Here is a 23,224-nt window from a genome sequence, read left to right on the forward strand (position 1 = left end):
AGGCAGAATTGAATCTCCGTAGGTTATACTTCCTTTGGGGTACTGCTTATTTTCCAGGGAAGGACTGTGGGTGTGCCGTGCTGAACATTACCCTTCTTGCAGGAGCCCCATGCTCCCCAAGTGCTGGATCTCAGCGCAGGGCCACCACTGCAGGAGGGGAAGAGCAAGGTGGAACCTTGGCGTTGGCTGATCTGTGTCCCATGAGGAGCTCTTCTTTGGGGACTTCTACAAATGACAGCATGTGTGCAAGCAGAGTTGCAGAGTTCTAAAGGACCCAGAAGGGGCACAGTAGAAAAGCCCTGGGCTACTGCTATCGACGGAACCGCTCTGTAGCCATAGACTGTGAAGGTCAGTAATATTTGAGTTACAATAAAATATATACGAATCCAGGCTGTTCATTCACCAAGTTTTTATTGAGCACCTACTCTGTGCCCAGCACTGCACTAGGTGCCATGGAGAATACAAGAGAAGTATAAGATACAGTGTCTGCCCTCAAGGAGCTTACAAAACTAGAGGCAGAAATCAGATGTACATGTGACTCAGGCAGCATGTGATATATACAAAGAGTACAACTACAGATAATGTAGTGGCTAAGAGACGCCCGAGATCCACAGCGGCTGGGAAGAGTCTCTTAGAGCAGGGGAGGAGTTAAAACTGGCTAAGCGGGGGGGACTGGCAGAGTGCCTGGAATGGGCAAGGACAAAGGCTGCGAGGTAATCTAGCTGGAGCAGGAGCTTGTGCTCAACTGTGGGCACTAGCGGAGCCTGGACAGAGGCTGGGACTTGGGTTGGGCCTGTGGGCGATGAGGATACGCTTTGATCCCTCTCTTGATATGAAGACCTGGTGGCTTGCTGGGGACCCCTGCTGCCCTCCTCTCCTCTCCCGGCACAGCCCTGTCTTGCCCTCCCCAGCCCCTCTCCTAGGAAAATGGAAGCTGGATGTTGAGTAGAGCCAGTGACACAAGTTTCATACATACCCTGCTGCAAAAACTGATCAGGGCTTCCAAGGCAGGGGAGTTTTTGCTTGGCTGGATATTTGCCCTGGTGCTTTCATATGAACTGACCAAGAGGAGGGTATCTGGGATTCTTTTAAAAACTCTCCTCGAGAGGACCAACCCAGAGATAATTCAATGATCACCAATCACAACTGTTACCCCAAAGCCACATCTATCTAGATCCTTCCCCTCAGACCACAGATGGCTTCAGGGAGTCCCACCTCCTGGCAATGGAAACCTCACATGCACAGCCCTGGTCTCAGAGAAGCATGGACTCCGCTCTGGACCTTGTGAAGAGATGCTTTCCACTCGCACTCCAGGCGGCTTAAACGGTCTGGGAAGCCTCAGTGAATTTTCATTCAGTTCATTTCCAACATTTTCATGTATGTTTAACTCTGCGTTGGGGTGGCAGTAGGCATGTTTAAAGTGCCAGGGGAGGTAGGCAGCAGAGTGAATTTGGGCAAAGGAGAAGCCATGGGATTGGAAGGCAGTAAAATGGCCTTGGGTGCAATAGTCAACTGGTCTCTCCCAAGAGCAGCTGGCATGGGATGCCACACAGGGCAAGAAGGTGCTGCCTCGCCTCTTACTCAACAAGGAGGGCAGAGCTGGGTCAAAGGCAGTGGGCAGGAGGGAGGGAGAAGCCCTGTGGACTTCAGGGTCAGAAGTCAGCACGGGAACCCCAGGGGGCGGGAGAGGAGCCCGAGAGCATGATGGGTGGAACAGCACTGAGCGAGGCCCCAAGGGGGCCACAGCCACAAGGAGGGAGCGGCAGCGACACGGGGTCCCTCCCCTTGCCTGCTCCAGGTGCTCCAGCCAGGCCCCGCCCCTCCCATCACAGAGCCCAGGAATCCCAGAGCAGTGAAGCATCGGTGGGTGTGGGGCTCAGGGTCTCAGCAGGAGGCGTGTTCCTGGCCACTTGAGCCACAGGAAGGGGAGCAGGCGCCGGGTGAAGGTGGCAGTGAAGGTGTAGATGAGTTCTTGCGACTCCGCGTTGGTGAAAGTCACGGTGCCCCCTTCGTAATCCAGGGCGATGCCCACTCTCCGGGGCCGCAGTGCTGGGAAGAGCTCGGCCTCGGGGCTGGTGTTGGCCCAGATGCCCGCGGACGAGAGGCGCAGCGCCCACACGCCGTCCTCCGGCCGCAGGGAGAGGTCGCCCTTCCTCTTCACCGAGTCTCTGGCCACCCCCACCATGCAGCTTTCCAGAACTTCCTCCTCCTCCGCCGCCTCCTCTTCTTCCTCTTCATCCCCCAGCGATTCCTCGTCCTCATCCGTTTCCCAGTCATCATATCCGTCCCCGTAGCCGGCCTCCTCTTCCTCCTCCTCCTCTTCCCCCTCTTCCTCCTCGTCCCCCTCCTCTTCATCCTCGGACCAGCCCTCCCTCTCCACCTCCACCTCCCAGTACACCTTGCCCCAGGTGAAGCCCTTACTGCCCAGCACCCCCGGCTCACAGTCAAACTGCTGGGGATGCAAGTACGCTCTCTGGTACAGGCCGCTGTAGGTCACGCACTTCCAGTCCTCTGACAGCTGCAGGTACCCACTGGCCGACTGTGGGTCTAGGGTGACACTCACTGCGGGGACAAAGGAAGAAGCAGCGGTGTCGCCGGCGGACCAGGAGGGGACCCCCCAGTCCCACAGCAGGGCTGCCACACTGCACGATCCAAGGGGTGCGCGCCACACCTGTGGCAGCGTGAACAAGCCCCTCAGGGGTATGTGACCGCGGCCTGACTGCAGGGCCAGAGGCAGTACAGCAGCGGGGCCTGGGGCAGAGAGTTCGCTCCGAATACAGGAGCCACATGACAGGGCAGATGAGAAGGAACTCAGTCACAGGGAAAAGGACTGGCGGCAGGACCTCTGAGGACAGAATGACCAAACATGGGCAGGAAGGGTCAGAGGCTCCAGTGGAGGGCTCTACTGCAGACGAAGGGTAGCAGAAGAGTCAGAAAATGCAAGGTGGGGACTTCAGAAGTGCAGCTGGGAAACTCTCCCTGCTGTACAAGAGAATGGGCTACCTGGGGGCAGAAGGATTCTGTGGGGAGAGTATTCTTTATTTGAGACAAATCTAGGAACAACCCTTTGGATACTCACCTGTCTTATATTCTAAGTCTCTCAGCAGCTTCCCTGGGGAGAAAAAAAGGACAGCAATGACCCTCAAGCCAAGCAAACCTATGAACCTGTTTCTCACTTGGACAGTATTAATTTCGTGACAAGGCTCCATCCCTGAGATCCCAAGAAGGGAAAAACCACCAGGAGACCTCAGAGGAATGAGGTCAGAGAATCCAAAACGAAGGAGCCAGGTACCCTCTTCTCAAAGCGGCACCCCAGCTCCTGACTCCCACCTCAAGGCCCTCCCCAACCCCTACCTTGGAATTCTCTCAGGCCCCGCTGCAGAGACAGAAGTCTATCTGAGAATTCTCCTGTCCTTTTTTTAACCACACGAGCAATGGGTTTCCCAATCCAGAACTTCTTCCGTGGATACCTGAGAAGATGACAGACAAACCTGCTACTTAGCTCTTCCTACATTTCTCTCAATCCTCATGACAATTTATGAAGAGGGAGGGAAAGGTATGATTATCCCCAGGTAATGGAAAAACAGGGCCTCAGAGGTACTAAGTGAACTGCCCAAGGCTGAGCCAAGACTTACAACCACCAGCAGACTCAACATTCAGATCCCTTTTGTCTACCAACATGTGTTCTCACACCATCCTGTCCTGTCTCAGACAAGGATAGTGGACACCGGAGTGGGGATTATACAGAGAACTTGCTCCGGTGCAGAGCAAGTCTCCACCAGTTCTCAAGGACGTGTTCTTGCTTCCCAGGAGAGAAGGTTATCAGGATGAACCATGCGATGCGGGAACCTCTGGCCTCATATCACACAGCCATTAATTCAGATGGATCATGGTCAAGGAACAGGGGAGGGGACAAAGGCACAGGGGAATGAGGTGCACCATGGAAAGGAAACTCTTTTACCTGTTTAAGAAGTCTCTGGTGTCCTGGAAGGGAAGAGAGTACAAGTCAATGTGAATCAAAGAAGACTTCATTCACATGTACCAACACTATTAGAGACTGGGACACATCAGTGAACAAAACAAATGTGGTTCTTCCTTATGGAAATGACATTCTAGTGGCAGCAATGGATAAAACAAAAAGAAAACAAACAAAATAATCACAATGACAGAGCAAATGGAGGGGGCGGTAGAAGGGGATGACAGGCCAGCTTCTCTGAGAGGATGACACCTGTGCTGAGATTTGAAGAACTCAGTACTGGCCAGGTGAAGAATGGGAGGAAAGCAAGGTGGGAAAGGGCTTGGCAAAGGGGGCAGGGGCCACATCATGCAGGGCTGGACAGGTATATAGATAGCAAGGAGTTCAAATTTTGTTCTATGTTCAGTAGAAAGCCACCAAAGTGTTTCAAGTAGGGGAGTGATGTATGTGATCTGCTTTTCAAGTGGTTGAGACTGCTAAGTGTCCTCCAGGATCTATTCTCCCCTTCTTCCTTTTAGTAATAGAACCTGTGGAGTAATAGCTGGGCAGAGGGCCACCCGACAGAAAACTACACTTCCCAGATCCCCTTGTAACCAGGTTTGGTCATGTGACTAAGCTCCAGCCAATGGGATGCGAAAGGAAGCAATGACTATAATTTTGGGGTCACATCCTTTAAAAAAAGAAATTCCATTCTACTTCCTCTTTTTCCTTGGCTCAGTTTTGGATATGATGGTGAGCCCAACTTTGACAAAACAGCTGAGGACAACGTCCCTTGAGGTTAGTGAAACAACCAGATGGAAGTAACCAGCTTTCTGGATGACCTCATGGACAGCTGCCCTGACAGCTCTAGACCCCTCATGTCTGAACTGTTTCTGGGAGGGAAATAGCTTGTTTGATATAGTCGCTAGCCAAAATCCCAAGTGATCAATCACTTGGGCATCCTGTACAGAATGGATTAAGAGAGGCAACGCCAACATCAGGGGGCAGTCTGGAGGCCGTTTATGGACCTGGCAAGAGATAATGATGCCCTGGCTAGGGCAGTACAGTGGAGCCAGGGAAGCAGCACATTCTAGGTATGTTTGAGACAGACTGGGCATACTGGTGAGAGATAATCAAGGACAGCCCACGGCTTGCACAGGAGGGAGGATGGTGCTATCTGAGTGATAGGAGGGGGTAGAATGGGGAGGAGGTTCTTGCGAGATACTGGTTATTTCCCTTTTATAAGTCTAAATCCTCCATAATACTCTAGTAATTTTTGCCTTCCTTTTACTCATGCCACAAATTTTAAGTGCTTCTTATGTCAGACACCACTCTAGAAGCCTGAGATAGAGCAGGAAAAAAAAAGAGAGAGAGAGAGAGACACACACACACAAATCCCTAGCAGCGAGAGGCAGAGAGCAAAGAATCAACGTAACAAATCTATTATATGATGCTATTAAGTGATAGGTGCTACAGGAAGACGACAGTAGTGTGGAGGGGGACTGGGTAAGGGTGGGGGCAGTGACCTCTTTGAGAGAGTGGGATTTTTGGGAAACAAATGGAATCGCCAAACTGTGGCTGCTGCGGACTGTTTCAGCAAGTCTCAGGAACAACTTGGGGTTTTGCTCGAGGGGAGGCCATCCAAGAGGTCAGAGCTACACCTCGCCCCCACCATGAAGCAACTGACCAGAGACTGGTTGTGAGTTGCTGGCAAATCCTTCTACTCTGTCCCTCAAAACTAGTAAGTCCAAGCCAGCTTCAGAGAACGGGGGGACAAATCTTGAGACAGTGTATGCCACAGCTCTGCTGGGATACGTGACATAAAAAGGCAAATAAATGGGCAGTAGGTGGGTGCGGTTAGGGAGCCAAGAGGGCATATTCTGTGACACAGGAGCTGCTAGAACAGAGACAGAATGAGGCCCATCTAAGGGCTGAAGGTTGTGCGTGGCCCAGAGAGGGTGGGACCTGGAGCACCAGTGCAGGAACCCTTCTCTCAAAGGACGCAGAATGGGAGACTGGGGAGTACCGAGGCAACCTGCAGCCCCACACACTGGGCCTCCAGAGGGACGCAACCTGCCCAAGGCTCCTGGAGGGTCTCTCACCCCCCATATTCCTGGGGCTGTGGTGAAAGAGGCAGTCAGAGCAGAGGCTGGGGCAGGAATCACAGCAATGCTGGGTATTAAGAACCCTAAGGTTCTTCATGGGTGTGGATGGCGACCGACAGTGGAACAGGCAGAGGTACGACCTGCCACCAGACCCTGCAAGGCCTGCCCAGGGCTGAACCAGGGGGGCTTCATAATACCCTCCAGAGGGGCTCTCCTATCCCCTAGTTCCCTTTATTGTCTTCCTGATAGTCCCAGTCCAGAGATCTTCCCTTTTCTATCGCCTTTGTCAAAAGGCCTCTGTTTCTCTTTTTTTTTTTTTCCGCACCGCGTGTCTTGTGGGATTTTTAGGTCCCCAACCAGGGATCGAACCCGGGCCCTAGGCAGTGAGAGCGCCAAGTCCCAACCACTGGACCACCAGGGAATTCCCTGTTTTTATCTCTCGTCCTGTCACTTCTCTCTCTCACCTGTATTTCTCTACCAGACTTTTAGATCAGGGCCCCTATCTTAGTAGGGCCTCATCTTTACTCTCCATTGACAATCAACTAATCTCTGGTAAAATACTAATGACAGTTTAGGAGTGAGCAGTCCAGTTCCCTTGCGGCAAAAGCAAACCCAAACAAAACACACAGACAAAACCCACCAGCACCAACATTTCCTTTACTGACTTTCAGCAGACACCCACCTTCTCTCCTTTCCCTCCTCCCACCTGGCCCCAGGGATGTCTTCAATCTGAGTGGTCTCAGAGGCACTGAAGGCTGGGCCTCTGCTGGCCCACAAAGCTCCTCTGGGCAGACCGCGGAGAGGCTCCCCTCCAGGCAGACACGGCTGGATCTCAGCCCCCCCAGTACCCCAGCTATGTCCCCACTCTGTTCCACAGCAAGTACACATCCACGTGGTGGCAGCGGCTGTGGGGAAAGGAAGGATGCGCGCTCCTGGAGAGAGGGGAGGGGGTGGAGAGGCAGCAAGTGACCCAGTCAGAGTCTGAGAGAGAAATTCTAGGGAACAGAATGACTTCTAGAGGAAAGGAAGGAACCAGAGAGACATTCTGGACAAAGTGAGAGAAAAGAAGAGCAAGAGGCCAGAGGCCTGTGAGTCAGGACACCCGAGCTGGAGCTCTGACGTGATTCCTGACCTGCCCCACGGCCTGGGACAAACTCTTCCTCTCTCTGGTCGTCAGGGACTTCATCAGCAGAGGCTCGACCGGAAGAGTTCTAAGTCCCCGCCAGTCCCGAGGCATGAGTCGGAATCCTCAATGATAGAGAGGCAGGCAGAGGCTACCTGTGCCGGCCCGTGTACCCGGCGGACTCGCCATCTCTCCCCAGCATCCCACCTCTGACTCGCCCTGCCACTGGCCAGGGACAGCACTTCCCTAGAGAAGGTCCTGGGCGGTTCCGCTGCCGGCCAGCAGCCCCACCATGCAAGTGGAGGAGCTCATCACACAGGCCTTCTCCTGGCCTGCAAGGGCAGAAGGATCGAGCATGCTCCCTCCAAAGGCCGCTGAGCCCTGTTTAAGGCAGTGTGACTCCTCTGGGAGGCTTGGGGTGGAAGGAGCTGTGGTGTCATTTCAACGTGGCAGCCTTTTCTCCAATCCATGACCCTCCCTTTCTCGGGGCCAAAGCTGCCTCTTCCGGGAGGTGTTCCAGAGGCCCCCTGCCTGCTCTCCACCTTATTCTCTGAGGCTGATTCCACAGTCCCAGAGAAAACCTCTGCCTTCGAGAAGTCTCCCTTCCCCAGCTACCCATCTCCTCCAGACCCTCTGGGTTCTTGACAGAACCCGCGCTCAGCCCTCCCTCAGTGACCCCTGATCCCACAGGCTTCTTCATCTCCAGAACCATAAACAGCTTCCCCTGGACCAGTGTCTGCCAATGACTTGTTAGAAGACAGGCTCGTGACGGTAGTGATAAGCATGGAGGACAGTAACAAAAATACTAATAACCTTCTCTTCCATTTCTACAACACTTTTCAAAATTTTAAACTCTTTCATGTAGAAAATTTACTTTTTGAAGTGACAACATGCCAGTTATTTTATGCTCATGCAATCATTGCAATAAGTGGTGGGGATAAAGATTATCATCTCCATGCTTTAGATCAGAAAACTGAGGCCCCGAGAAGAAGTGACTCTCCAAAGGTCCTGTAAGTGAGTGGCAGGGCCAAGACCTGCTGTCCTGGTCTCCCGGCTCCCTGCCCCAGGGAGGTCTCTCACCTGCATGAGCTCTGCAGCCGGCTGCTGTGCCTTGCCCTCCAGCTCGGAGATGACCAGCGCCAGCCGGGCAAGCTCCCCGACGCCCCTGGTCTTGTACTTCTCCCTGCCCTCTGTGAGCTCCTGCTCCAGCTTCGCCAGCTGGTCCAGCAGGCGCTGTTCCCGCTCCCTCAGGAACTGGTGGCCCTGCTCAAACTCAGCCACGATGCACTGCCTCTGGTCCTGGAGCTTCTTCTGCAGGGGTGGGAAGGGGGAGAAGGGGGTGACACCTCCGCCCCGGGGTAGAAGATCCCTCCAGGATCTGGTGTAGGGGTGCACAGGCTGGCTCTTTGCCTCTCGTGCCCCTCGCTGACCCCATTCATGAATTCTACAGTGTTTGGGCTGGAAGGGGCTTTAGAGCTCTCCTGTGGCAACCTCCTTTCCTCAAAGAAGACATGGTAAGTCAGTCAGGTCAGTTCCCTCAGACACTATGGGATTGGAACCCCAACTGCCTGCCATTATCTGTTCTAGGTAAACCAGTATGTTCTGGGGCCCTTTGAGGAACATTATGAGCAAACACATTTTCCCCTCCTGGACACCAATTGCCGTGTGCTGCCTCTTCCAGGAAGTTTTCCTTGATTAATTTTATCCAAGCCTGACCAATCCTCTCTTCAGCATCCTCCCCATTATGTGTAAAATATCTGCGTGTACCCCATCCCTGCCATGTAGGACTATATCCTCTTCCCTCAGTGAAACTGTGGAACGTCTATGCTCAGGGACCATGTCCTTTCTTGCCCCCAAGTCTCCCTGCCGAGTCCAGGCTGGGATCTGGTCAGCATCCTCGCACACTGAGCGCCTGGAGGCACTCCTTGGATTGGGCCGTCTCCTGCTTCACTCTGTCCCTCTCCCAGGGCCTAACTGCTCACCACCGGGACTGGCCCCAGCATCCCTCCACCCTCCAATGCCCACTTCCCGAACAGACATTCCCCCAGAAAACTGGAACCTCTTATCAGTTTTTTCCCTCTGATCCCATCTCTCATCAAGCACACAACGCGCTGCCTGTTTCCAAACTACTGGCAACCACAGGCGCAGGACTCGCTAGACACAGCGTCTTCAGAGCTGGTCGGGCCTTGCCGAGCCCACCCCTCTTACTTCTCGTCCTGGAGCCAGCTCCCTCCTTCCAAGCCCCCTGCTCCCCTCACTCTCAGGAACCATGTCTTTCTCCCTCTCTTTGAAAGGAAGAACAAAGCCAGGCCTTCCTCAGTTCCCTACACTCTGGCTCTGCTGAGCAGAGACACCCTGCAGCTGCGGTGAGTCACAGAACGAGAAGGACCTTAGCTGACATCCAGGCAACCCAGTCACTTGTGAGACGAGGAAGCAGGCCAGAGCCATAGAGCTCAGACCGGCAGGGCCTGGGCTAAAGCCCAGGCTTCCCGGCCGTCAGTCCAGTCGGGGCTCCCTCTCCCAGGGAGCCAGCTGCCTGCCTCAGAGCTTTCCCTCAACAGCCTCACTTACCAGCACAGCCAGGATATCAGCTTCTCCCTTGGCCTGAAAGCCCTGAATTTTTTCTCTGTCTCTCCTTAGGGTACTCAGGTGGTTCAGGATTTTTTCCTGTAGAAAGACAAGCAGTGGGGATGCTCTGGGCTGAGGCAGGAGGGTGGACTCGGGCTGAGTCCTCGGCCAGCGAGAAGCCTTCTGAGGGGTCTGCGCCAGGCCTCGCCTCCGGGTGGGTGCCAAGCAGAGCATCCCTCCCTGCGGGGGTGAGGAGGGCTTACCCTGTGGGGCTGGGCTGCCTTCTCCACGAGGACGGCCGAGTGGGGCCTGTGCTCCCGGGACTCCCGGCACATGACACACAGCAGCTTGCCATCGTCCTCGCAGTAGTAGTGCAGCTTCTCCTGGTGCCGCTCGCACAGCCTCGTGTCCTGCTGCTCCCGGGCCGCTTCCCCCGGCTGCCGGCCCTTGTCCACCTTCAGCCGCTCGATGTTCTCCACCAGGCTGGCCAGCTGCCACACTGGCCTGATATTCTCCTTCTTAAAAGGCTTCTTACACAGGGGGCAGACAGGGCGGCCCCCTGATGCGGGGCGGACGTCGGTGGTACAGCTGCGGCAGAAGACGTGGCCACAGTCAATGGTCACCGGGTCCCGCAGGTAATCGAGGCAGATGGAGCAGGTCACCTCCTCTTCCAGGCTCCGCAGTGGTGCCACCGCAGCCATGGTGTCCTGAGCTCAGAGGGGTCCCTGTTCCCTGGTGGGGACTTCTCCTCCTTGGAGACCAGACACGGAGTCAAGAGCAGGCACAGCAGAGGGGCAGAAATGGCAGCCTTGCACAAAGCTGCCAGCCCCAGCGATCGATCAGTCAATCAATAGATACTTAGCAGCTCCTACGAGGCTCACACAGAATCAGAGCGAAAGGACCTTACCGATCCTCAAGTCCAACGCCCTCATTTTACAGATGAGGAAACTGAGGCCCAGAGAGGGTAGCTTGGTAGAAGGGAGAGCAGAGCTGCCACCAGCCCATGCCACGCTGTTGGGAAAGCACTCCTACCTCAAGACCCTTTCCTTCCATCTGTTGGGAAATTGCTCTAATATACCAATTATGATAGAACAAGGCACCAGATAACTACCTGCTGAAAAACTGTCATAACATACAAATCTACAATGTCTATTATGTGCACAGTGCTGCCTCACTTCTGCAGTGCATGGGCTGCACAACTGTTCATGGGGGGCCCTGACAGAGTCAAGAGACTCCTTTGTCTTCCCTGTAGATCTCAGGTGCCAAGGACTAAGCGCATTAAGGTTCTTTACCAAGACTCAAGAAGCGTCAAGAGTCTGAGTTCTGGTGTTCTCCTTTATAGATGTTTCCTTGGGCTGTGCTGAAGTTTTGGCTTGGTTCACTTCCCCCAGAAAGCAGGTCTCTACCCAGAGTCAGCCTGCCGGCAGAGCACGGCCTGACCACACCGGACTCGTTCTCAGCTGTGCCCCCCTGTGCAGCTGGCCTGGCTGCTCTACTGCTAACAAGGGCGACTGAGACCAACGTGGGAGGAAGCCTCAGGTGGCTTGCGACCGTGATGTGCTGATGAGGGCCTGGCCGTAAGAGGGAGCACAGAAGCTGAGCACAGAGAGGACTTTTGTCCTGTTTACCTCTGCAGCCCTGGCCCACTTCCTGTCTGAGGTTAGGAGCCTTAGCACACTTAACCCAACAGCTTCCTCCTGCCCCTGACACTGTGTGACAAGATAGAACTCATTTAAGTACTCTGAGCCTCAGTTTATCCATCCGTAAAATGGGGAGAGTGATACTTACCTTCAAGGGTTTCTAAGTGGGTTGAGTAAAAGAATTATGTTGAAGATACTAAGCATAAGTGCAGTATAGAGGGGGAATCTAGGAGAGAACCCAGAACCCACGGTCCCCAAATCCAGTGGGTGTTCAAAGCACAAGTAGAGCAAGAGTGGAAATTTAAAGTGAGGATGAACCGCCATAATGACACACGAGCTCCAGAGTTAAAGCAAACGAGAGACTCGTGGGGCAAACTGGGGAACCTGCTCTGCCGCAGACCCACAGAAGGACCCACGGGAGGCAATAAGCAGTCGCTGGGAAGACAGCCAGCAGACAGGGCACGCAGGTAACTGAGAGGCTGGAATAAAGCCCTTGGAACCGCAGGCAAATCAATCCGATTACTGGCTATGTACGTGAAAGTCCATTACAGCAGAGTTCAGTGGCCTTCAAGGTCTTTCACTGTAGTGACATGAATGAGCTAGAAATAAAGCCCCAAAGAGAAAACGACACAGGAATACAAAGTCTACTTCTTGAGGATCTAATGCAGCAATATATAAAACGTGCTTTATAAAGTGAAAGTACTGTACAAATGTAAGGGATTATCTTTCTGCTGACAATGAACTCCAACTGGAAGCTCCAATGGATTTAGAGATGTGTGACTTTAAGAGTGTGGAAAAAACCTGTACCTACAAAGCTCAAATGAAAGAATCAAGGAATTTAACTGGTAAATGAAGGTAATAAAGTTTTTAGAATGTTAATAAGGGTAGTAAAAATCCTAGGAATTGCCTGGTCAACTCGCTGGTTTGTCTGTTGAGGAAGCGAGCCTGACCCAGCCACTTGGAGGTGTAACACAGGAAAGGGTCCTGGTGCTGGTGATTCCTATGGGTGCTGGAGCCCTTCACCAACTCACTTTGCTGAGGGGCTTGGAAGTTCAAAGGCTAAGGTTATTTGTTTCTTTTATTGTTGTAGGGGGATGGCATGTGTTTATCTTTGGGGCTGGGAATTTAATTCTGTTGCAAATGACCAGATGAATAAAAGGACTAGGAAGAGCTCAGCTACAGCTCCCCATCCACACAAAACCTGACACAATCAGGCGCCCTCATCACTTGGAGCAGGAGTTCTTAACCCAGGCTCCATGCTGGGCTTCCACAGATCTTTAAACCCCCAACATTGTATGAAAATGGTCACTAATGTACTAGATGAAAAGCCTGTCCAGGGATTACAGAAGAATGCTGGTAAGTAAGTGTAGGAGGGATGATAGAACTAGAAAAACACCAGCTTGCAAGCTCCATTGTATAAGACAAGGATCATCATCAGATACTAAAACCATGAGGTACTAGGGGACAGGACAGTCCCATGGTGCTAAGTACCGCCCAGTGGGTTACTCCCTAATGTACCTTGATAAGGGAGAGATCTGGTGATGGCCTTAGTCAGTGACCAAATCCAGCATCGCTAATAGAGGGACAGGTGTTTCTGGCATATGGTTCCCAATGTGGCACCATATGAATTGCACAATGTCACCTTTGAAGTAGTCGTGCCAAAAATGTTTGAGGTGGGACTTCCCCGGTGGCGCAGTGGTTAAGAATCTACCTGCCAGTGCAGGGGACACAGGTTCGATCCCTGGTCCGGGAAGATCCCACATGCCGCGGAGCAACTAAGCCCATGCGCCACAACTACTGAGCCCGTGAGCCACAACTACTGAAGCCTGTGCACCCCAGAGCCTGCGCACTGCAACTACTGAGCCCACGTGCCACAACTACTGATGCCTAGAGCCCGTGCTCTGCAACGAGAAGCCACCACAATGAGAAGCCCGCGCACTGCAACGAACAGTAGCCCCTGCTCACCGCAACTAGAGAAAGCCCATGTGTAGCAACGAAGACCCAACGCAGCCAAAAATAAAAAATAAAAAAAAGTTTGATGTGAATGAATCCAATCACCTCTTTCAACCTACCTTGCAGTTTACAGAAAATATGAGGGTTAGAAGAATGAGTTAAAGCCCATCATCAGGAGACAGATAAATCCAGAATAGGAGACATTCCACAAGACAACTGGCCTGGACTTTTAAAAAGTCAGTCATAAAAAATAAAACAGGATTGTTCTTGAGTTAAAAAGACTAAAGAGAAATAACAATCAAACGCAAATACTTTGATTGGATCCTGGTTTTTTAAAAAAAGCTATTAAAAACAGTTTGGGGACAATTAGAGGAAATTAGACAAAAGACTAGGTATTGCATCATATTAAGAAATTATTATTGATTTTTTAATAGCATTTATTGAAGTTATGTATGTATGTACATATTTTCAGGCAACACATGCTGCAGTATTTAGGACTGTATGACTACAACTTACTTTTAAATGGTTCAACAAAACAAAATAAAAAGTCAGAAAATCTCTAACAGAGAGATGATCGTGCCCAACACTTGTAGAAGCTCAATACATAGGTGCTGAACAAATGAATGGATTCAGAGGAAGGAAGCCAATGTTAATTGCATATGCATTTGTTTGAGAGTCTGCTGAAACTAACAAATGAAACACAGTACAGTTCTATGTTCAATCCCATTGCTTGGTTATATAGGCTCCATCCTGAATATACAACAAATATTGAAGATGGCTTACTCTGGCACTGCTGACTACGTATAAGACTCGAGGTGTAAATCTGTGGGTTGAAACCAGGTTCAAGTCAGGGCTCTAACCCAATAGCCCAGCGACTAACAACTTCTTGGTGACAGCATTTCTGTAGGACCCACCTTACCAGCCATTTACACATCTTATGTTATTTAATGCTCAGGATACTTTTCTGAGGAAACTGAGGCTCAGGGAGGGAAGCAACTTGCCCAAGAGCACGTGGCTAGGAAGCAGTGTCTGGTGCCGATGCCTCAGCCCAATCCATTACACTCTCTTCTCTGCCCAGGCAAACTGTAAAACAGGGCCTAATACCAGCTCCTTTGTCAGGAAGCTCGCATGAGGTCATCTCAATGGAAGGGCTTTGTAAACTGGAGAGTGCTGACAAAAGTAAAGGGGCATGTATTACTGCTGACGCTGAGCGAAAGCACCCTTGCCTTAGATTCGACAGGCAGCAGGGCTCCTGTATGAGACGCAGGCAGACCTGGGCTCACACCGCACAGCCAACCCTTTCGAGCCGACGCAAGACTGACCCTCTCCAAAACCCCTCCCCAACTTACCACGCTCCCCTGTGATTCTGCTTTTCTAGCATTTGTGCCTTTAGCACATTCTGATGATCTCGACAGGTTTTCACAATAAGGGGTAAAACTATCATACTCCTCTCCATTCCTGGCTCTCGGGTAGACAGAAACCATAGAAAGCCAGAGCCAGAAAGTCTTCACAACGACATGGTCCACCCTACGTCCTTTACCCAAATGAGAATTCTGAAACCTGAGCAAGTCGTTTCATGGATTACCTTCTACCAGAAGCCACTCACCCCCGCTCTGGGGTGGACAGGTCTTCTGTCCTTTCAATAAACCAGAAGCTGGTTTCAATTCCACAGAACCAGGCAGAACTGGAGACACTCCTGACCTTTTTGAGTCCCCCTTGCCCCACCAACCACCTGTCCCCTACAGCTCTCCGCATCTCCTAAATACCTACTCTGCATATGTCAACAGACTGGCTGAGGTGACACCACGTAATTTCTGGCACACATTTCAGGATGTAGATGCCATGCACAAGTGTTGGCTGCAAGAACCACTGTGAGTTGTAAAAACTAGCTGAGGTTTCTCTTTTCATGGTTAGAATTCTGGTAGATAGACTTTATCAAGTTATGAAAAGAAACTTCTATTCCTACTATTTAGAGAATTCTATATATATATTATACATACATGTATATATATATATATATATCACTTGATACATGATTTTTTCTTCTTTATATAGTCACGTGTTTTTCTTTAATTCATTAATGTGATGAATTGTGTTAAAATATTTTCTTATAAGTCATCTTTATTTAGGAATAAACCCTACTTGATTATGATGTAGTATGTGTAATTTTAATAAACAGTTTGATTCAGGTTAAAAAAAAAAAAAAACTAGCTGAGGGAAGCAACGCCGCAAATGCCCACACCTTGTAAGGGGCAGGTACTTACACTCCTCACCCATCCCAGAGGGAGAGGATCTAACTCGAGACCCCTGTTTCTTAACAGTTGCCAACTTCTACCCTAGCAGGTTCTAAACCCTCCCTCAACTCCCCATGGCTTTTGAGGCCCCACACCTTCGTCCCTCCTTCCTGCTGCCTTGGGCTCCTACATGCCACAGCAAGGGACCCTAGAAGACACCGAATCCCAGATGTGGACTCCAAGGCCCAGGAAGGTGAATGGAGGGGGCTGGATTTGCACCCTGGTCTCCAGGCTGCTTCTCAAGTCCACGCATGGGGCTCCAAACAAGAGCCCCTTCTTCCTTGTGATCCTAAAGTGCTTAGCCTAGGGCTCCGTGCCCTGTGGGAAGGCATTTAAGGGCTCTTGGGGCTCCAGATTAAGCCTCATTTCTTAATCTGAAATAACCAAATTCTCTTAGAAGTAAACTTCTGTGAGACACCTCAAACAAAGCAGGAAAGGACAAAATTCAGGGCAAAAAGTAAGTGATCTGGATCTGGACACTAGAAGGAGTGGCCATGCCCCTGTTGCCGACACCTGGACTCCCAATATCTTTACAGGCCTGGCTGTGGGCTGGGCACCAGGCAATCTCAGGGGATGCCAGTTTGGTGGGCGGTGCATTGCTGAGGTCACACGTGGGTTACTTTTCCCCCACAGGTCAAGCATCACTGGTGCTCTGAGGCACAGTGCAGGCCATGCACACCCCCAGGGCCAGGCCAAGACGACATGCTCTGAACAGTGGAAATCCCCACAGGGCCCAGGGTGGGGCATGGAAGCAGCAGCCACTGGGAGTTGGATGGGACAAGGCTTTGAAGTGCTGCTGAGGCTTTTAAGTAGGAGGGTGTCAAAATTCATTCAACAGGTAATAGGTATTTACTAAGCGCCAGGCACTGAGGATACAACAGAGAACAAAAATGGGAAAGTCCCTGCCCTCCCAGAGCTTACATCTAGTTACATAACTGAGTGATCCTTTGGAAGTTGCAATCAGAGCTAACTGTGGGGATTATACAATCCTCAAGGCTTTCCCGATTTACTTAAACCTCCTCTCTTCATTGCCTAGTGTTCCAGGCACCGCAGCCTTCCTTTCGTCCCTCAAACATACCCTGCCACGTGTTAAAACACAGGTTCGCTCATGTAACCACCCTGGTTAATTCCCAGGCTCCAGGGATAAAGTGAAAACTCCTTCCCACGCTCTGTGAGGCCGCTGATAATCTAGGCCCAGGCCTTGTCTCCAGGCTCATTTCCTGTCATTGCCCACTTCAAACTCGATCCCACAGACAAACCAAACCCCTCTCTAAGCCTCCAAAAGTGCCATGCTCTTTCCTGCCTGAACCCTTTGAAAATGGTCTTCCCTCTGAATAGAACACCATTCCTTTCCTTCTTAGTAGACTCCTTTTCCAGCTTGAAGTCTCAGCTGAAAGCCACCTCCTCTTTCCTGACCTGTCACACTGAGGCCACATGCTCTCTCCCTTATACAGCCCCCCAGCACTCCACACTGCACTGGATACTTCTATGCAATCGTTGAGTCCCTACTTATTATTATAATTACTTATTTAACACCAGCTTTTCCCGCTGCATTGGACAGAGACTGTGTCCGCCTTATCCCCAGAATCTAGCACAATGCCTGACAGAGGAAACATGAAAAACTGGCTGAGGAAGTGAATAAAGCACAGGCACAGAGCATCTGATGCCCACAAAATGCTTCCTAAGTATCTGCTGAACGAGTGCAAAAAATCTCAGCCACTTGTCCTTGCCCTCCAGCAAGATGAGAAAGTACTAGACAGAAGTGATTTCTTCAGATTCCCTGCAGAACAGTGGGCTGCAATCACCAGCACACCCCCAGTCATGGTATCCAAGGTTTGGCTCCAGGAACGTACAGAAACCAGGAGAGAAGAAAAAGCTGTGTCCCGGGAAATGGTTGTGATTATAATGGTGATAATCGCTCCTTCCCTCTTCTTTCATTTTACACTAGGTATGCATCCATGAACAAAACAGTTTATTTATCCTGGTTTTGAGCGTTTCAAATGAATGGAATCGTACTGCATTTGGGGGGGGGGGGGGGGGGGGGGGGGGAGACTATCTACGTCAAGTCTGTGAGGTTCACTCACACGATTATGAGACGATTTTGTTCATTTTCATTGCTTCATGACTGAATAATTTTACTTCTAATGTAGCCAATTTTGTTTTTCGGCCATGCCATGCCGCTTGCAGGATCTTAGTTCCCCAACCAGGGATCGAACTCCGGCCCTCGGCAGTGGAAGTGCTGAGTCCTCACCACTGGACTGCCAGGGAACTCCCTGATGTAGTCTACTTCTTATGGCCCCTGAGTTGTTTCCAGTTTGGGACAATTACAAACACTGCTCTGTGAACATCTCTGCTCACATGCCCTCGTACACCCAGGCAAGCAGGATGCATCCCCAACTTACCTAGATCAGGCCAAACTGTTTCCAAAGTGGTTGTACCATCGCGTGTCCCCACTAGCAGGCTCCGAGCGCCCATGCTGCTCCAGCCTCACCAATACCTGATATTTTCATCTTTTATATTTCTGCCAAGGTGACTATATGTAATAATACTGAATTGCATATTTGAAAGTAGCTAGGAGAGTAGATCTTAAAAGCTCTTAACACAAGAAGAAAAAACTTTGTAACTATACATGGTGACAGATGTTAACAGGACTATTGTGATCATTTTGCAATATATACAAATATCAAATCATTATGTTGTACACCTGAAACTAATGTAATGTTATATGTCGATTATACCTCAATTTAAAAAAAAAACAATTAAATACGCAATAGATTATTCACACTCTAAAAAAAAAAAAATTGCCAATCTGGTGAACGGGAAATAGAATCCCATTGTGTGTATGTATGTTTAATGCTTTAAACAAATAATAAAAAGAAACAGCATGAAGAAAGGCCCAGTAACAGGCCAGGGAATCAGCCCTAAAGCAGCAGATCAGATTGTCCCTTGATCCAACTAGTAAGTGCTGTAAATGTTTATCTTTTGCAGGAAGGGGTCCACCAGCTTCCATTCTTCCTTCCTCTGCTAACTTTACCCAGGTCCTTTCTGGGGATCACGTGCTTGGGGCAGAGCTCTCCTCCCAGCTCAAAGGTGGAACAAGAGAAAGAGTCGTAAGCCCCCCTGGCCACAGTGCTTGCTTCAGGGTTGAGAACATGACTCTATTGCAGCCAGACACAAGGAGACCTAGTTGAGTCACGGGGGAAAAAAGATTCTTGAGAACTTTTTCTCTAGAACTTGCAAGAAGTGAGGTCCAACAGTTTGGAGCTGCTAGAGCAGCTAGCCAGAGGGTTAGCCTGTTTGAGAATGAAGCCAACCCAGGGATGAAGTGAAAGAAACCAGGTCCTGATGGCATCCGGTGAAACCGGTATCGAGCTGTGCCTGAAGCTAGCCTAACCTTGAACTTTTCTGTCACTGGAGGCAATAAATGCCCTTTCTGCCCAGCCAGCTTGGACTTGTCTATCATCTGCCCTCCCCCATCCCCACCCCAAATTCCTGCCAGATACAGCAGAGGAAGTTATTGATGGTTACTGGGCTGAAATATACAAAGAGCTCATGCAGAAAAATCAGCCTCTTCATCTAGACAAAGCATTGGGCAAAGGTAGATACTAAGTGGCAATTCTGTTCTCTCTGGGCCCCACAGGTAGAATACAACCTGCCAGGACATAACAGATCTCCAACCTGCTCCACTGTGAGTGAGGAGCAGGCAGATCTTCTTCCACTCCAGCTGTCATTCTAACCAAAGCCTAAAGTGAAGAGTCCTGGGTTAGGATGAAAACCCAGATTATCACCCAGCCTCAGCTACTCTGCTGTGCAGCCCAGGGCTAGATTCTTGACCTTTCTGGGTCTCAATATCACCATGAAGTAATAGGGGTAGGAGGTAACATCCAGGCAATTCACAGGACAAATTGAAATAAAGGTTTGGCAAGCATACCAGAATATTTACTGCGCAACATAAAGTCACTGCTGTGATCAAGAGCCACCAAAGCAGAATAGACATAGATGGTATCTTTGGATCAGGTATCCCAGTTTTATTGTTTTGTTTGTTTCACAATCGGTTATCCGGCAGGAAAAAACCAGTTTATCAAATTTAGTTTCTTCAAGATCATAAATGGAGTCAGTGAACTCAAAATCTATGGGTTAGTGAGATGGAGACAGTCTAACCATTCATTCCCCAGAGGAAGGAGGGCCCTAAACCACCAGCTAGGAAGTTACTACTTTAATCAAATTTGAGACACCCATGTCATTACATGTTTGCATCTCTGCAATGTGATAAATGGCATGCCATGATTTAACTGGCAAGATATTTTTTCTATGTGGAAATAAAATAATTGATGACATCTTAGATGTGGTGAAATGTAGCATATCTCGTACAAAGTGCTGCTGGGGTCCTCTAACACATGGAACTCATCCCGTCACCCTCCTGCTTCGAAGCTCCTGAGGTCCAAGCTGCACAGCAGGGCACACAGGCCCCCTATAATCTGCCCCCCACTTACCCATCCAGCCTTGAATCCTAACGCTAGAGACACTGAACTGGAAAGACAGCCCCTTCTTCACCGCCCCCTCTCCCCACCCCTTGCTCTTGTACATGAGCTTCTCAGTCCCAGCTCAACCTTGAAAGCCTGAATCAGATATGCCGCCTTATCTGTGAGGTCCTTCCTGTGCCCATCCCACCTCTGAGCTGAATGAATTCCCTCCCTTGGGAAGCTCCTGCAGATACTACATTTCTATTACAGCACTATCATACCACTTCCTAATTGATATTTTTACCCATCTTTCTTCCAACCAGGATGTGAACCCAAGGGTCACATCTCACCGATCTTTTCGTATCTCCAGTATCGGGCACAAAGTCTGTAAATGTTTGTGAGGCTAAATGTTATCCCATGATTCCAGAGCCCCATATCTTCTTCATTCTCCCCCTCACCACACTCCCCTTCCCACTTTGCAATCTCGCTTCAGCAGGAGGCTCCAGGGGCTCCCCTCAGATTAGACATTCTTGGCCACAAACATTACCCAGATCTCCTTCCTCTGCACATATAGTTTGGGGGGAAAGGTCACTGCATTTTACCAAGTTGGCAAGTTTTAATTCATCCTGGATGCCAGCTAAATTAAGCCTTTGTTTTCCAAAACCAATTTCTTCCCATTCTCCATGTCGTTTCCTATTCTGATCCTGGGGGTATAAGTCTGAAGTCACCCCAAGAAGCCTCAATTCCAACTACGGGCTCTCCTCTGCAGCTCGCAGTGTCTTCTGCAGTGGTCACCCCAGTCTGAGCCCAGCCTATCACTCCCTTTGGGGGAAGTGACATCTAAGAAGTCACCTACTTCTCCTGGGCCTCAGTTTCCTTACTGCTTTACAAGGTAAGAATAACGTCTTGTCAAGTTCGCCAGGCTGTTTTGAACTTTAATCAAGGTCACGTAAGTGAAAGTGTTTTCAACAGCAAAAAACTCTATAAAAAGACATGCTAGAAAAGAGCACAGGAGCCAACTTAAAAGAACTTGCAATGGCTAAAGTTGTAACAAAACAAAGTAGTACTGAATTATAACCCTAAGTATAAAATAAATATCCATGAGTCCATACTGATACAAATAAATGATTGAATAAGTGATTAAATAAGGCAAAAGAGACAAATCTCCCACACAGAAGAATTCCAGATAATATATGTATGGAGTTGCCCTTAAGGAGGCAGGAGATAATCCCATTCCTTAGGTCAGGGCTGCACACAGTTGGACTACTTTCCAAAGAGTACAGTATGGAAGGGGTGGGGGTGGGGCTCGGGGCAGGGAGGGGAGGAAGAGTAACTTTACAGTGGAGAAGCCTGACTTCTCAGCCAGGTAATCAAGATCAGCATCAAGTTATAAAGCATGTTCCCTTGATGTGAAGTGATGAAAACGGCAATCTACCTCTGTGGTTTTCCTCCCAATAACCCATAAGCCCAGACTCAGAAGAAAAACAACAGACAAATTCCAATAGAGGGGCATCCTATAATACACATGGGGGGGTATTCCTCAAAACTCTCAAGATCATCAAAAACAAAGTCTGAGGGGCTTCCCTGGTGGCGCAGTGGTTGAGAGTCCGCCTGCTGATGCAGGCGACACGGGTTCGTGCCCCGGTCCGGGAAGATCCCACATGCCGCAGAGCGGCTGGGCCCGTGAGCCATGGTCGCTGGGCCTGCGCGTCCGGAGCCTGTGCTCCGCAACGGGAGAGGCCACAGCAGTGAGAGGCCCGCGTACTACAAAAAAAACAAAACAGAACAAAACAAAAAACAAAGTCTGACAAACTGCCACAGCCACGGGGAGCATAATGAGAGCTAACTGGAATATGGTAACCTGGGTGGGATAATGAAACAGAAAAAGTACTTAGGTAAAAACTAAGGAAATCTGAATACATTATGGATGCAGGCCAATAATAATGTATCGATACAAGTTCATTAATTGTTAACAAATGTCCCATATTAATGTAAGGTGTTAATAAATGAATGGGGACAAGGTTTGGGGTATATGGAACTCTGTACTAGCTTCACGATTTTTCTATAAATCTAAAACTGTTCTAAAAAATAGTCTTTTTTCAAAAATACGGAATTGCAGTTTGAGGACTATACAAAATAAAGTCTATTTTTTAAAAAAGCTGATTCTTTTAAGCTTGGGGGGTGAGTAACTCTAGGGATTGATTTTTAGCCCAGGCACCGTCCCTGACACTGATATTTGTTGCATGCACGAACGAATATCATTCTCTGGAAGTGCACACAAAGCGGCGTGGTGTCAAAATCTGGAATGTACTGGGAATTTGGAAGTGTTTGCCTCTCATAAGCTCCACAAAGGCAAATTAACACACTTTTCTAAGGCCATACAGGGTGAAAAGCAGCAGGGAAAATGCTGATGTGCTAATGGGCTGGAGGAGGAAGTGAATGCACAGCTCCAAGTATACGTGGCTAAACCGGTTTATTCTGACCAATTAAAAAACAAAAAACAACAACAAAACACCATGGCTCTGGTCCTGGAGCCTGACTGGCACTCTACGCGGCTCCAATCGACGAGACCGTCATCTGGGCCCCGCTTACTTCTGGCTCTGGAGACAAGAATGGATGGGTGCCCGAGCTGGACATGGGAAAGCGAGGAAGACCCAAGAGGAGAGAGCGAATGGTGGCCCAAGCAAGCAGGAGGATTAGGCCGGGAGGGAGGACGCCGCGAACTTCACCCTTCTCCCAAGCCGGCCCGGCGGCCCGGCCTCGTTCCGCTCGTGCGGCCGCGTTCGGTTGCCCGGACCCCAGGGCGCGTGTGTGACTGCTGCTTTGCTGCATTTCTCACCGGGCGCCCCCTACTCACCGGTCCCCAGCTCCGAGCCGCGAATCCCGGGCTGGTATCGCTTCTTTCCCGCGGCGGTCAGTTCCGGGTCGCTCTCCTCCGCCAGCACCCAGCGCGACGGCGCGTCCCCGCCCGGTAATCTCCGGGTTCTTTGGAGCCCTCCACCGAGATTTCCCCCGGACCAGCGCCCGGATTGGCCCCTGCCGAACGCCGCCTCCCAATGGGAGCCTTAGTTCCCTCTTCGTCACTGATCACTGGGCGAATCCCTGGGCCGCAGCGGTGGGTGG

At 50.3% G+C, this 23,224-nt stretch overlaps 2 protein-coding genes across 2 annotated transcripts in view; one reads left to right on the forward strand and one right to left on the reverse strand.

Moving 5' to 3' along the window:
* Window positions 1–394: 394 nt before the first annotated feature.
* On the reverse strand, window positions 395–23,070 carry LOC113616251 (tripartite motif-containing protein 26). The gene is made up of 8 exons (XM_027099600.1): window positions 22,959–23,070; window positions 10,015–10,502; window positions 9,755–9,850; window positions 8,264–8,494; window positions 3,962–3,984; window positions 3,355–3,470; window positions 3,080–3,112; window positions 395–2,562 (listed from the first exon to the last, which is right to left on the reverse strand). The coding sequence occupies exons 2-8, from the start codon at window positions 10,450–10,452 to the stop codon at window positions 1,877–1,879; spliced, it is 1,623 nt and encodes a 540-aa protein (XP_026955401.1). The 5' UTR covers window positions 10,453–10,502; window positions 22,959–23,070; the 3' UTR covers window positions 395–1,876.
* The window catches only part of LOC113616261 (tripartite motif-containing protein 26-like), a 28,655-nt gene continuing 27,367 nt past the window's right edge, over window positions 21,937–23,224 (forward strand). Inside the window, exons 1-2 of the mRNA XM_027099607.1 lie at window positions 21,937–21,957; window positions 22,802–23,072. Of these exons, the coding sequence (XP_026955408.1) occupies window positions 21,937–21,957; window positions 22,802–23,072 (292 nt within the window). The remainder of the gene's footprint in view (window positions 21,958–22,801; window positions 23,073–23,224) is intronic.

Source organism: Aethalodelphis obliquidens, unplaced genomic scaffold (genome assembly GCF_003676395.1).
Source record: "Aethalodelphis obliquidens isolate GAN/ISIS:26980383/991018 unplaced genomic scaffold, ASM367639v1 scaffold133, whole genome shotgun sequence".
NCBI classification, from domain to species: domain Eukaryota; kingdom Metazoa; phylum Chordata; class Mammalia; order Artiodactyla; family Delphinidae; genus Aethalodelphis; species Aethalodelphis obliquidens.

Excerpts from the sequence above, each read along its gene's own strand:
- LOC113616251 (XM_027099600.1), bottom strand. The coding sequence starts at position 10,452 with ATGGCTGCGGTGGCACCACTGCGGAGCCTGGAAGAGGAGGTGACCTGC. Across the intron at positions 3,471-3,961 it reads ACCAGAGACTTCTTAAACAG|GTATCCACGGAAGAAGTTCT; the intron begins GTAAAAGAGTTT and ends TCATCTTCTCAG. Across the intron at positions 3,113-3,354 it reads GGGCCTGAGAGAATTCCAAG|GGAAGCTGCTGAGAGACTTA; the intron begins GTAGGGGTTGGG and ends TTTTCTCCCCAG.